This window comes from Loxodonta africana, chromosome 2, assembly GCF_030014295.1.
Source record: "Loxodonta africana isolate mLoxAfr1 chromosome 2, mLoxAfr1.hap2, whole genome shotgun sequence".
Lineage (NCBI taxonomy): Eukaryota > Metazoa > Chordata > Mammalia > Proboscidea > Elephantidae > Loxodonta > Loxodonta africana.
In genome coordinates, this window is record NC_087343.1 from 220,569,326 (window position 1) to 220,583,592 (window position 14,267).

Consider the following 14,267-nt stretch of genomic DNA (forward strand, 5'->3'; position numbering starts at 1 on the left):
TACCTTTGAGTGGGTTTGAACCACCAACCCTTCAGCTAGTGGTTGAGCACTTAACCATTGGGTAGTGGGTAGAGGGATAGTAAGGAGCCCTGGTGGCACAACGGTCATATGCCCAGCTGCTATTCTGTAAATATTACAGCCAAGATAACCCTATAGGGCAGTTCTACTCTGTCACATGGGTCACCATGAGTTGAAAATTGACTCCATGACACCTAACAACAACAATTATTCCATTAGCTGTTGTCTGCCTCAGTCAAGGATGTACTACACTTCCATTTTCTGAGGTACCTGGGATAGTAATATTTGTTTTTGTTTTTAATATCTTAATGTAAAGTACTGTCATTGTTTGAATGGAAGTTCCAAATAGGTAATTTAGGTTACTTTGCAATTTGATAGTTTTTAAGTCACCCCACTACTGTTTTAAGTAACCCCAACACATGGTGATCATCTGTTTCACAACGACTCTTCACTTGAGAAGTGGTGTCACAGTGGATAGAACATGGGCCTCCACCGCTTCGTGGCTATGTTACCCCAAATCTCTGTGCCTCAGTTTCCTCATCTGTAAAATAAAACTAATTGTGGTTTTAGCCTCATCAAGTTGCTGTGAATAGTATACGAGTTTAATACATATAAAGTACCTGAAACAGTGCCTGGCACGTTTGAGTGTTGACTGTTGTTATTTTAAACAATGGATTAGTCTGCATCACAGATGTCTCAATGCTTTTGCAAAATCGAACGTCTTACAATCACTTCTTGGGAGCGCTGACCATATCTTGTGCCCTGGAAGCCTGACCCTGCAGGGGCTGCCTGGGCTAGGAACGAGGTGGGGTCTGCTCTGTCTCAAAAGCTTCCTGCTGTGCTGGGCTTCCTGCTGAAAAGACACCTGTGCTCACCTTTGCAGAGGTACTGTGGGCATTGCTGTGCCCAGCATCCAGGGAACATTGTGAGGGGGATCACAGTGGAAAATAGAGATTGCTGTGATTGAGGCAATATGAGGACCCATCCCGGAGTTCCCTTCTGCAAGATAGTGATGGGGTCAGGTGGAGTTGGACAGTGGGATCTGCTGAGTTTTGAATTATGCTTCCTGGACAGAAATTGTTGGTTGACTCTTGTGTGAGGTTGGGTACCTTCTTCTCCTGGGGGAAAGCCAGTCCCAGCCAGTCTTGGCTCCTGATCCAATCACTTTTCAGATGCTGGCCTTGAGAAAGTCATTTGTCTTCACCGGCCAATGGCATTCAAAGGTAAGTCACCTAGCTCAGTGCCTGGCACACAGAGTGAGTCCACTGTTGTTTTATTACTACTGTTTATTTATAACTATCATCATCCCATCATTTAGAAGCACCTGTCCTGCCCACTTTCTACAGGTTATTGAGGGCCCTCAAGAGGAGTCAAACCACCACAGAAGCCCACCTCTCCTGTGCTTTAGAGTCTAGGCCCACCTTGTACTAGCCCCTTCACACAATCGATCTGTGTCCCGGTCACACTGGCCTAGAAGGTGTGGACCAGGATCAGAATGGGGATCCGACCTGCCTAGGGTGATTCTCAGCTTGGCTATGTCCTAGCTGTGGCTTTGGATAAGTCACTCCAAGTCTCTGCTTCTTTATCTTTTACTTGGCGATAATCACACCCATCTAGAAGAGTTGAAATTTTCTAAAAACCATGTGTCGTCAAGTCGATTTTGACTCATGGTGACCCCATGTATGTCAGAGTAGGGCTGCATCCCTTAAGGTTTTAAATGGCTGATTTTTAGGAATTAGATCACCAGGTCTGTCTTCTGAGGTGGCCCCTGGGTGAACTGGAACTGCCAACCTTTCTGTTGGCAGCCAAGTGTGTTAACCATTTGTATGGTAGTAGTATTATCCATTTGCTGAGTCCTACTATATGCAGGCACCACGCTGGGTTCTTTATCACTTTTAGTACCGACATTAGCCCTGTGAGATGGGACGTTTAGAGCTGGGGAGGCATTCAGAGTGCCTGGAGGTGGGGGAGTTGCATGAAAGTGGTACCGAGTTTTATTTAGGGGTAACCGAAAAAACACCACACCTTTAACCCCGAAGATGGAGTTACCGTAGGGGTTATTTAGACCCAATAAAAGGCCAGAGGTGAGAGGTCTGGGGTGGCTGGGGTAGGACTTTTCTAACTCAAGCCAGTGTTTCTTGAAGACTATACAAGCTGGGCCATGGGCATGGCAGGACATAAATACTCCTCCTGTTTCTTCTTGTTGTCAGTACGGCCACATTGGGCTTCACTAGGCCAGAGTGAGCCAAGGCTGCCCACCACGCCCAGGGCCTGAGGCTGGCGAAGCCAAGACAAGTTCCAGGCTTGGAGCATCTGGAACATTCAGACAGTACCTTTCCCAAAGTGCTGGATTTAATGTATCCAGCGAACAAGACTGATGGGGCTATCCCTAACCTCTGATGACTCTGCCGGGCTTTGTCACGATACCTGTCAGCGTTTCTCCTGGATTCTCTTTGCTACTGCCAGTTTCCAAGTCACTCCCTACAAAGTCTGAGGGAATCATTTTCAATTATAGAAAAAAAAAGTGTTGCTGTGGAGTCGATTCCAACTCATGGCGATCCCATGTGCATCAGAGGAGAACTGCGGTCATATTGTTTGAGACGGCTGATCTTTCAGAAGTAGATTGCCAGACATTTCTTCTGAGGCACCTCTGGGCGTACTTGAACTGCCAACCTTTCAGTTAGCAGCGAATGTGTTGTTTGCACTTCCTAGGGACTTCTCATATTCAGTAGCATACCAAAAGTCAGTAAGATAGAAAAGATGAATGTGTCTACCTCAATTAAGAAGTGTTTCCTTTACTTTAAAATCTGTACCTCGAAGCTTTTAATTCTTTGGTTCCACCCTAACCTCATTTCATTAGAAAAAGGACAATGTTGCCCTTTCTTCCCTTTAGCCCTTCAGAAGCCCACTCTTCGTAGTCTCCAAAAGATCCCATGTCTGGGTAGCCACTGTCTTGCTCCCCAGGTCACTGTGCTTCACCTGCCTGGGCCTGGATGCTGGCTCTGGCCAGACCTACACACGTCCAGTGACAGAGTGATTTGAAGCAGCTGCGCTTCTCTTAAGGGCTTCCCTGTGGCATGCTCACAGGGACCTCTACATGCACCACCTTGCTTCTGGTCCTCTAGTTTGGGCAGTGGTGGTTCAGTGGTAGGATTCTCGCCTTCCATGTGGGAGACGTGGTTCAATTCCTGGCCAATGCACCTAATGCTCAAATGCCACCTGTCTTTTTTTTTTTTTTTTTTTTTTATCAGTGGAGGCTTGAGTGTTGCTATGATGCTGAACAAGTTTCAGTGGTGCTTCCAGACTAAGATTAGGAAGAAAGACCTGGCAATCTACTTCCAAAAATCAGCCAATGAAAAACCTAGGAATCACAACCGTCCAATCTACAGCTTATCATGGGGATGGCAGGGGGCCTGGCACTATTTTGCTCTGCTGTGCATGGGGTTCCCAGGAGTCAGGGGCCGACTTCATGGCAGCTATAACAACAACAGAGGAAACGCTGGGGCAAATAAACTGAGCTGCCCCATTTTTCTCTACACCCACTTCCAATCTAGCCAGTTATTGCAAGGCTCAAATACTAGCTCTTAAACCACCAATCTTGATTTTCTGGATCTCCTTTTTATCTGAAAACATTGCTTTCCCAAACTCCTTAATTCCCATTCCTGAGCATTCCTTTCTCATCCCATCTCCTGTGTTTCCTGGCTGTCCCTCAGCATGCTCTTACTACCGTGTTCCCTCAGTCTTGGCCTGTCTCTCAGGCTGCCTTGAGCTTATTGTTTTACGACAGCTTCAGCTTAAAAGATACTAAATCGGTCATGACAGTGTAATCTGAAATAACGTCCTGTGCGCCAGAAAGTGGAAATAAGGCTACTTCGTGGCCTCTAAGAATTTTGTTAACCCTTCACATACTGGTGATGCTGTAATTTATCCTATCTTTTATGAGACACAGTAAAAATTCCAACTCGAGGCTAGAAGGATTTTAAAGCTTTAAATGGCCCTGGTGCTTTCCTGTTAAGATGATGGAAGGACACACCTGTAGAGTGGTCCTGACAGATGGGCCATCTTTATTTACAAGCTCTCTGTTGACTTGGCCAGATGCGACCCAATGGAAATACATGAGTGCTTCCTGGGTGCAGGAGTGAGCATCACTGGCCCGTCCTTTGCAGCATGTCGAGAAGGTGGCTGCACAGTTCATGCCTAGTCTCAACCAGGAGCAGCTCTCCTTTCTCTGGAAAAACTATGATGGGGCTGGTGATCCCACTGCCCAGGGCCCCCATCACAGAGAGGCCAAGCACGGCTGGAGCTAAAGGCTCTGGCCACAGGGTCACTACTCAGAGCAGCCACCTACTGGGAAAATGGGAAGTGAAGGGAAGCAGGAGGAGGTGGAAGGAGTTATGGCAGTGGCCAGTATCTGTCAGCAGGTGTCCACGTGCCCACCAGTGGTGAGAACACCAGTGTGGAGGACAGGAAGCCCGGCTGAGGTCTGGGGATGCTCAGGCAGCAAACAAAGGAGAAAGACCAAGTGCATCAAGAAAGAGTGTGTTGACACCAAACTCCACATCCTCCAGAGCGAACATGGATGTGCTTCGCGCAAGAAAAGAGAGGGTCTGGCAAGAAAGGTGCCCTCTGAGTTTACGCAAATCAAGATTTATTCTTGCAGGTAAAATGAAAAAAGGAAGGGCAAAAAATAAATAAACAAGTTGTTGAAGTGACTCGCACTGAAGGAAATAAAGGACTTACCTGATTTATTTTTGCATTCGATATCATAGCCCGTGATGGGGCTGTTACCATCGAAGCCCATGGTCCACCTGAGGGTAATTGTGCGTGCTTTCACGTCTTTGATCTCAATTTCGGGAGGGTCGGGGGGCTCTGTGCAACCAACAGAGAGGCCCAGGGTTACTCCAAACATAGTACAGACATAAAATGAAAGTTTAAATGCTGTGGAAGACTCGCCAAAGGTTTGACAGCGTTAGACAAGGACAGTTGCTTTTTATCTGGAAAGTACTTTTTTGCTAGTTGGTTGGTTTTTTCTAATTACATTGCAGGGAGAAAAAAATTTAACTTTTTCCCAAATTCCAATGTTCATAATACCTGCAGAACTAGGCCAAACCTGGAGTTTTTTATTCTGGGCAGGGGAAACCCTGGTGGCATAGTCGTTAAGCGCTACGGCTGCTAACCAAAATGTTGGCAGTTTGGATCCGCCGGGCACTCCTTAGAAACCCAATGGGGCAGTTCTACTCTGTCCTATAAGGTCACTATGAGTTAGAATCGACTCGATGGCAACTGGTTTGTTTTTTTATTCTGGGTAAGAATCTATAACTCAAATAATATTTTGTCCCACGTATTAAGCTTCCCTTTTCATTCTGATTGTCTTGTGGATTTCTACAATTGACCAAAGAGGGCACAGTACTGTACTTCCGTGCCTTCAGCATGGTCTTGCCATCTGCCTTGAGGCATCTCCTTTAAGGGTGCATTCCCTGTATTTGGGGATGTGCTTTGACAGAAATCACAGGCCCTGCAGAATCCTGCATCGACAGCACTTCATACATACGTAAATTTTTATGAGCATCAGGAAGCTGCCCACAGCAAGCTGAACCACACAGAGGCCTGAGCACAGACCCAGGCTTGCTGTCCTAAAAGAGCTATGCTTTTTCCCTCCTGCTTCCTCTTCCCACCTTGCACTGTGAGCTGGATTATTCCACGGTCCTCCCCGTACGAGTTGATAGCATGGCAGGAAAAGAAGCCAGAATCTTCTCTCACAGTTGGGAGAATCTATGCGCATAACAGAAAGAGAATTCAGTGTACCCAGTAGCACGGAATGCGAGAACAATTGAGGTGGCCTTTTTTTTTTTTTGACTGTAGAAATCTCTCCACTCTTTCAGCCTTTCCTTCTTCCCAAGCACACACATACACGCGCTCACAAACACAGACGCGTATACAAAGACACACACACACCCCTTTGGGAAAGTTATGCTAGCACAATTATAAACGTGCAGACATGTAGGTTCAATGTGTATTATCAGTGTCAGCTGTCAGCGTGTTAAATTAGAGTGCGATTCATGCCTGCAGTATAATATGTCATGGCCAGGTTGATATAGACCCCCATATAATTTTTTTTTCTTTTTCTCATAGTGCATCTTTAAAGCATCAAAAGCTACCAGCCAGAGAAGCAGTGTGATGTCTCATTACAGGGAGAGCAACTAGGAGTATATAGCAAGGTGTATGTAAATTTTTGTATGAGAGACTGATTTGATTTGTAAACTTTCACTTAAAGCAGAATTAAAAAAAAAAAAAGCTACCAGCCTAAGGAAGCAAATCCATAAATACCGCCAAGAGGGGCCGGTCCCACAGGACACTTGCTACAGCTCTGTCTTAGGAGGACTCCAGTTTAGACCCTGGCTGGTGAATTAATATCAGTGTTGCAGACACAGGGCCTTTTTAATCTTTTTTTGTTATGTGTATACCATAAGCATCATTTCCTCCTGCCCCACACCAAAAGTCATCGCTAAGTTCACCACCAACAACGCAAAAAAAACATAAGAGAATAAAAATACTTTTTTGCCTAGCTTTTATGATCCTCTACTAATGACAGGATTTTTTTTTTTTTACAATGGATTTTTCCAAAGAAGCAAGCTATTTCTCATTATAACACTGTTTTGTCCCAAAGCCCTTTTGAGTTTTCTTTTCACAGCAAGTTAAAGCATGTACAGAGCATCGGTCATTATTTTTCCAGAGTTAGATGTCATTAAAAGACTCTGTTTCTCACATTTTTTTTTTTATTAGAGCTGGATTCTCTGCCATGTTCATAATAATTTTACTCTTAATAACACTTAGAATAAAGCACTATATTTGAAGGCTACTCAGCAATCTTTCGGTACGGAGTGGGAGAGAAACGGTGTTGCATATATAAGTTCTCAAAGGTTATTTGCTATTTTTCACCCAGTTTTTTTTTTTTTTTTTTTGTATGAAAGAAGAGACTTATTCTGCAAACCAAGTTAGAATCTGTTCTGTCGTATTGCTCCTGTTTTTACCTGCAGAGTGGAAATCACCTCTTCTCCCACCTCCTTGGTGGAGACCAGATAACGGGCCATTTCGGGGTTAATGATCCGGTCCTCCTTCTCCCAGCGTACTATGATGGGCTTCTCACCATGGGCTGTGCAACTCATTTCCTTCTTTTGACCCTGAGTGGCCAGGGTTGTATTTGGATAGGATGTTATCATTGCAGGAACTGAAAAACCAAAAAAGACACAGCTTTGTCAGCAAAGCTGAGTTCTTGATTTTCCCCAGCAAAGCGCTCCGCTAAATCATGCTTCAAGAGATGTTTCTTTGAAATACAATTTATTCAAGAACCTGCTGGGCAGAAATCATGATGAAAGTATAAGGATGTTGGCCGAAAAATGGAATTTGACAAAAGGAGCCCTCAACAGAAATAGCTGTGTGGTTTCACAGCCAACCACTCTCTCCCTCTGATCCATCAGGGGGCAGACTTGGGCCACAAGGCAATTCCTGAGTCCCCCCAAACCCAAAACCAAAACCCACTGCTGTCAAGTCGATTCCAACTCATAGCGACCCTATAGGATAGAGTAGAACTGCCCCATAGAGTTTCCAAGGAGCGCCTGGTGGATTTGAACTGCTCACCTCTTGGTTAGCAGCCATAGCACTTAACCACTACGCCACCAGGGTTTCCTGAGTCCCCCCTAGGACCCAGGAAAATGATTTTACTTGCTGATTAGTCAGGAAAGGGGGTTTACCATTAAGAATTATGCTCCTTCTTAGTAATCATCTATGCTTCTAAATATCATTTTCAGTTACGTAGATGAAACCTTCATTATTAGTCAGCTTAGGTGGAGTCTTTAAGGCTGCTAACCAATCCTTGCAGTTACCGCTAGTCATCCCCATCCCTCATATATACTGTTGTTGGGTGCCCTTGAGTCTATTTCAACTCATAGTGACCCCATGTGACAGAGGAGAACTGCCACATAGAGTTTTCTAGACTGTAATCTTCATAGGAGCAGATCGCTAGATCTTTCTCCCATGGGGTGGCAGGGTGGGTTTGAACTGCCAACCTGTCAGTTGGCAGCTGAGCATTTAACTGTTGCACCACCATATGTTATAAACTTTGAAAACCTTTACCAGTCACTTAGAGACCTCAAACCTAACCTTCTCCTCTGATTTATGGCAGGAAATCTCATCTCCAATTCACCGAGAAAACAAAAACCTTTAGTTGTGAAACTTCTCAACTTCTTTCTCTTGCACATCAAAATTAATTTATAGACTTCGATCCCATTCTTGGAAATATGGTGGATGACATCAGATTCCGCCCCTACTCTTTGAGCCACCTACACTACAAATGCTGGGGAACATATAACAGACACCTTTTCAAATTCATACCCAGCCTATGAGAGAGTGAGAGAACAACTCAGGGGACAAAACCACAGGGGACATTGAAAACACAGAGGCAATATGGTGCTTTGACCCTCGAGAGGCAGGGAGTTGACAGTGAGACCTCCAAAGCCAGGATCCTCAAAGGGCTCTATCTTCAGAAAAAGAATGAAACTGAAAAAAATAAAGAATCCACAAATGGCAAAGGGAGCAAACTGCCTTGGCTTTGTGTTTATGGGTGTTTTTTTTTTTAAAAAAAAAATTTCCTCTTGGAATTTATAAGCAACCTGATATTTCATAGGATTGGAGTTGAATTTATGCTAAGAAATTAATATGAAGGTGATCCTACTTTGGTAACATGTCTGAGGAACCCAGCAGAAGCAAACACATTCTCTGAAGGGATGTACCTTCCATCAAGGGCCACTGTAATTCTCCCAGAAAAAGCTCTGCTCAATTGAGTTCACAAACCAAAACTATAAAACACATGAGAAAACCACCCACCATGACTGAGAATCAGCCCCAAAGACTTCAGATGACAGAGTTATCAAAAGACCAGCTGCCATCAAGTTGATCTGATTATGACTCATGGTGATGCCATGTGTATCAGAATAGAACTGTGCTCCATAAGGTTTGCAATGGCTGAGTTTTTTGGAAGTAGGTCACCAGCCCTTTCTTCTGAGGTACCTCTGGGTATACGTGAACCACCAAACTTTTGGTTAGCAGCCAAGTACCATTAACCATTTGTACCACTCAGGGACTCCAGAATTATCAGATACAGATTCTAAAATATGTATACATAAAATGTTTAAAGATGTTTTAGAAATACAAGGAATGAAGAAAAAGCTATTTAAAAAAAAAAAAAAGACCAGGGAGATTTCAAAAATAACCAATGTTTTACCTGATTTTTATCTCATTTCTCCAAACTCAGGAAGACAGACTCTCACTCTTTTCTAAGGTCAACGTCACACTTGCGCTCTTGATCATCCACATCTTAAGACCTCTTGTACTGTCTGGGCACTTGACCACAGAAACACTGTGGCTTCTTTTAGGACTGGCACATGCCATGTAATGTCTTACCCCATGGCCTACCAGGGTGGTTGAGATACATAATAAAAAGTCGAAGATCTACCAGTTTTGGAACCTGGACAACCATGAGAGAACTTGCACTTTGAAGCTTCTTCTCAGTCAGAAGAAATGTGGCACAAATACACCACATAGCACTGACGTTATAGTAAGAAGTGGAGTAGATGAAATGATGACTGAGGAAAAGAAGTGCTACAAGTCCTACCTTATAAAGAGAGTTGCCTACAATTCTTCCAGCAGCACAACTGGTTCTATTAACCCCAGACTTTAGTCTTGACCTTTCCCTTCTTCTAGCCTATATAAAAAGTTTTTTTTTTTTTTTAAATTACTAACAGCCTTATTGAGGTACAATTTACATACCATAAAATTTACCTTTTTTTTCTAGCAAGCGGCCATCTAAGATGCATCAATTGGTCCCAACCCACCTGGAGCAAAGGAGAATGAAGAACACCAAAGATACAAGGAAAATGCAAGCCTAAGAGACAGAAAGGGCCACATAAACCAGAGACTCCATTAGCCTGAGACCAGAAGAACTAGACGGTGCCAGTGACCGCCCTGATGGAATGCAACAGAGAGTTCCTGAAGGAGCAGGGGAAAAGTGGGATGCAGGATTCAAATTCCAGTAAAAAGACCAGACCTAATGGTCTGACTGAGACTGGAGGGACTCCAGAAGACTGGCCCCCAGGCTCTCTTGTTAGCCCAAAACTAAAATCATTCCTGAAGCCAACTCTTTGGACAAAGAGCACACTGGACTATAAGACAAATGATACTTGTGAAGAGTGTGCTTCTTAGCTCAAGTAGATACATGAGACTAAGTTGGCAGCCCCTGTCTGGAGGTGAGATGAGAAGGCAGAGGGGGGGTAGAAAAGAGGAGTGTGCTGTTACACTGTAGGGAGAGCAACTAGGGTCACATAACAACATGTGTATAAATTTATGTAGGAGAAAGTAACTTGAACTGTAAACTTCCACTTAAAGCACAATTAAAAAAAATAAAATTTACCCTTTTTTCTGTACGTGATCTTTATTTTTTTTAATAATATTTTATTGTGTTTTTGGTGAAAGTTTATACAATAAAGTAGGCTCCCATTTGATAATTTCTATATAAATTGTTCAGTGACATTAGTTACATTTTCATAATGTGTCAGCATTTTCTTTAATTGCATTTTGATTGTTCCATTAAAATTCACCCATTTTAGGTGTAAAATTCAAGGGTTTTATGAAGTTGCATAACCGCCACCACTTCTAATATTAGAACATTTCCATCACTTCAAAAAGAAACCTCATGCCCAGTTGTAGTCACTGTGGGTGACTTGCCTTGCCCTAGCCCCCAACACTAATCTACATCTATCCCTATAGATTTACCCGGAATCTAAATGTATATTATATCTCTAATAGATTTGCATTTTCTGGATATTTCATATAAAATGGAACCATAGTGTGATTGGTTTCATTCACATAGCATAACGTTTTTGATTTTCATCCATGTTGTAGCGTGTATCAGTACTTTGTTGCTTTTTATCCCATTGTATGGATAGGCCACATTTTGTTTACCTATTCATCAGTTGATGGACATTTCGGTTGTTTCCACCTTTTGGCTATTGTAAATAATGCTACTTGAAGACATTCATAGTTAAGTGTTTGTATGGACATATATCTTCATTTCTCTTGTGTGGTAGATACTAGGAGTGGAATTACTGGGTCATATGGCAACTCTGTTTAACATTTTGAGAAGTCACCACTGTTTTCCAAAGTGGTACACCATTTTGCATTCACTACGCAAGAAGATTGAGGAGAAAACAGGGAGTGAGAGGAGCTGTTAAGATCCAGAGTTTATGGTAAGAGGACAAGTACTTTCCTCTTCAATCAGGTGATGGAACTCAAAGTGTAGAGACTGGGGGCACCTTTAAGAAGGTGAGTGAGCATCTCCCTCTCCAACTTACTGTCTGTAGACACCCTTGGGGCCATCATGATGCTGTACTGCAGAGGCCCTAAGGGGCAGTGAGGAAGGTCTCAGGAGGGGTTGATGCATGTCAACTTGGAAAATTAAGCGAACATAGGGATGGAAGGCAGTTCTTCCTCTGAGGTCATGAGGGCAGAAGGCTGACTGTGGTAGCCTGTGTAGCTGAGTGAGAGGGTCCGCTAAGCTGTGAACCTGAGACAACAGATGAGAACCTCTTCCAGTCCATTTCAGTTTTCCACCTCACTGAGGGAAGGTAAGAAGGTCCCGAGAGTTTCATGGTTCCATATAAAGGAGCAACCAGCCAGTCAAGATAGCCACAAACTGAGGGGCCCTACCCAGAAAGGAGGCTGGATATGTACTTCACTTGAAAGGTCCAAAGGGAGACATGGCTGCCTTTCTCTGAAGATGTCTAGGATAAAGCTCCAAGAGGAGCATGGGGCCTCCTCTCCAACTGTGCCATCAATTATGGATATCCCCACCTTCAACTTTGCACTATCATACCAGATGCTTATAAACCTGTTTAAACAGAGGCTGTGGAACTTGGACATCTTGTGTGTGGATGGATGGGTGATGGGAAAGCTCACACCTCGACTAAGAGGAACTGGACAGGAGCATTTGGACACGTCCCTGTGCCTGGAACAACGGTGAACAGTGCTGTGCTGCACGGAGCCTGGGTGAGAGACCTGCCTGCTCAGCGCGCTCTGGGGACATGCTCTATGGTCCTGGGGCCACCTTCCTGCCTTCCTGAATGTCATTATGGGGGAAGGCCAGGCCAATTTGTGAGGGAGGCACTTCTGAAATATTTCCTTATCAGTTTTCCTTTAAAAAAAAAGGTGAGAATTTTCTTTGATGGAGGCATCTTTTCAGTAAACCTCAACCATATGGAATGCACTTATGAGAAAAATGAAGCAACCATAAAGTGTGGCTAACCAAACCAACCAAAACCGTTGCCATCAAGTTGATTCCAACTAAGAATCCAGTAAACAGTCCTAAATTATCTGTATGAAATGCAAAGCTTTTAACAGCAGGAGAAAGCCTCCAACCCTCTCTCAGAGCCTATTCATGGTCATAAGCAAGACTAATGAGTCTGGTTAAATGATTTTCCTGTTCATAGCAGATTAAACAACTATTTGTGGAGAGAAAGCCAGGCTGTCAGAGGTGAGGCCACCAACAAAAAGTGAGCCTTTTAGCTAACATGAGGGAAAAAAACCCACAAAACCAAACCTAGTGCCATCGAGTCGATTCCAACTCATAGCGACCCTATAGCACAGAGGAGAACTGCCCCATAGTTTCCAAAGACAGAAAAACAATGCCGAGCAGGCACAAACTTCAAAACGCATAGCAGTTTGGGACCATTGGTGGGAGCAGTGGTGGTTCAGTGAAAGAATTCTCGCTTTCCATGCAGAAGACCCGGGTTCCATTCCTGGCCAATGTATCTCACGTGCAGCCATCACCATCTGTCAGTGGAGACTTGCATGTTGCTACGATGCTGAACAGGTTTCAGCAGAGCCTCCAGGCTAAGATGAACGAGGACGAAATGTCTGGAGATCTACCTCCAAAAATCAGCCAATGAAAACCCCATGAATCACAGTGATTCATTTTGCATGGGGTCACTGCACACAGGGTTACTATGAGTTAAGGGTTGACTCAATGGCATCTAATAATACCACTAACATGGGACAATTTAGTATCCATAAAACACTTTGGCCACCTTGCCTCGCCCCCCACTCATACCCACATCTCAATAGCCCCTGAGAGTTTCAAGGCACTACGGAAGGTCACCACCATGGGTTTTTCAAGGATGATCCAAAGCCATTAAGAAAATGTTAAAACATGTATATAATTTGTTTAATATGACATAGAACTATTTAAAATACTTAAGAACAATTTTTCCAAAATTACTAATAAAAAATATTTTGAAGATCTAAAACTGTAGAACTCAGTTATCTGGACATTGTACTCATGCGTAAACAACTCATTCCCAGATGATGTTGGAGAAACGCCACATCTCTTTACAGACATCCCTGAAAGTCTTCTTTTAAAAAAACACCAGCGAGGAAGATGGTAGTGGCAATTTCCTGTGGGGGATTTGCAGAAAGAATCAGGGACACTTGTTGGTTGATGACACTGAGTAGTATGACTAATCTTGCTAGGATTTCTTCAAAACTGGGACTGTTAGCACCCAAGAAGCATTTAGGCATGGTCAGTAATGTTAAATCAAGGTAATTTTTCCTGGTGAGAAATACCTCCAAATTTGTAGACTCTAAAATTTCTTATAAATTTTAAAGACAGTTAACTTTTTATTTTTTCTTAAAAATTTATTGTTGCCTTTTTTTTAAAGTAAATTTTTGGAAATTCTCTCAACATGCTTTTTTTTGCTTTTGTTATCGTTAGTTGTTGTTGCATCAGAGTTGCTTAATCTCTTAAATACAGGAAGTAGTAGCCTATAATGAGATTCACTGGATAAAACTGAAGCCCAAAAATGTGGATGAAAACTGGAAAACTAAACAAAGTATGCAAGTACAGGACAGTCTCTGTGATGTCCAGACCATAGCTGACAATTCATTGCTGAAAACCTGGATAACAAAATGTTTCTGTTCTCATTTGGATGTCTGTTTGTGTCTACTTTTAGTTCAAAACAGGGAGTTCTACCCCTTTGCCTCCACTTAGACTGTGAAAATGATGCTGGACCTGATGTTGAACTGATGTTGAAGTGTGAGGATGTTTGGGGCAAAATAAGTGCAGTTGTAACAGAGTGAGCCAAGGTGTACAGGCACAGATGGATAATGCTGACTGGTGGCTTCTGCATTTAAACCTGATGGAT

The 14,267-nt window shown here is 43.3% G+C and overlaps 1 protein-coding gene across 2 annotated transcripts in view; it reads right to left on the reverse strand.

Moving 5' to 3' along the window:
- DSCAM (DS cell adhesion molecule) overlaps positions 1-14,267 on the reverse strand; it is a 774,401-nt gene that overhangs the window by 189,871 nt on the left and 570,263 nt on the right. For both annotated transcript variants that reach the window (XM_023559109.2, XM_064279473.1), the window contains exons 11-13: positions 7,050-7,246; positions 5,694-5,790; positions 4,759-4,887 (exon numbers count right to left, since the gene is read on the reverse strand). In XM_023559109.2, the coding sequence (XP_023414877.1) occupies positions 4,759-4,887; positions 5,694-5,790; positions 7,050-7,246 (423 nt within the window). The remainder of the gene's footprint in view (positions 1-4,758; positions 4,888-5,693; positions 5,791-7,049; positions 7,247-14,267) is intronic.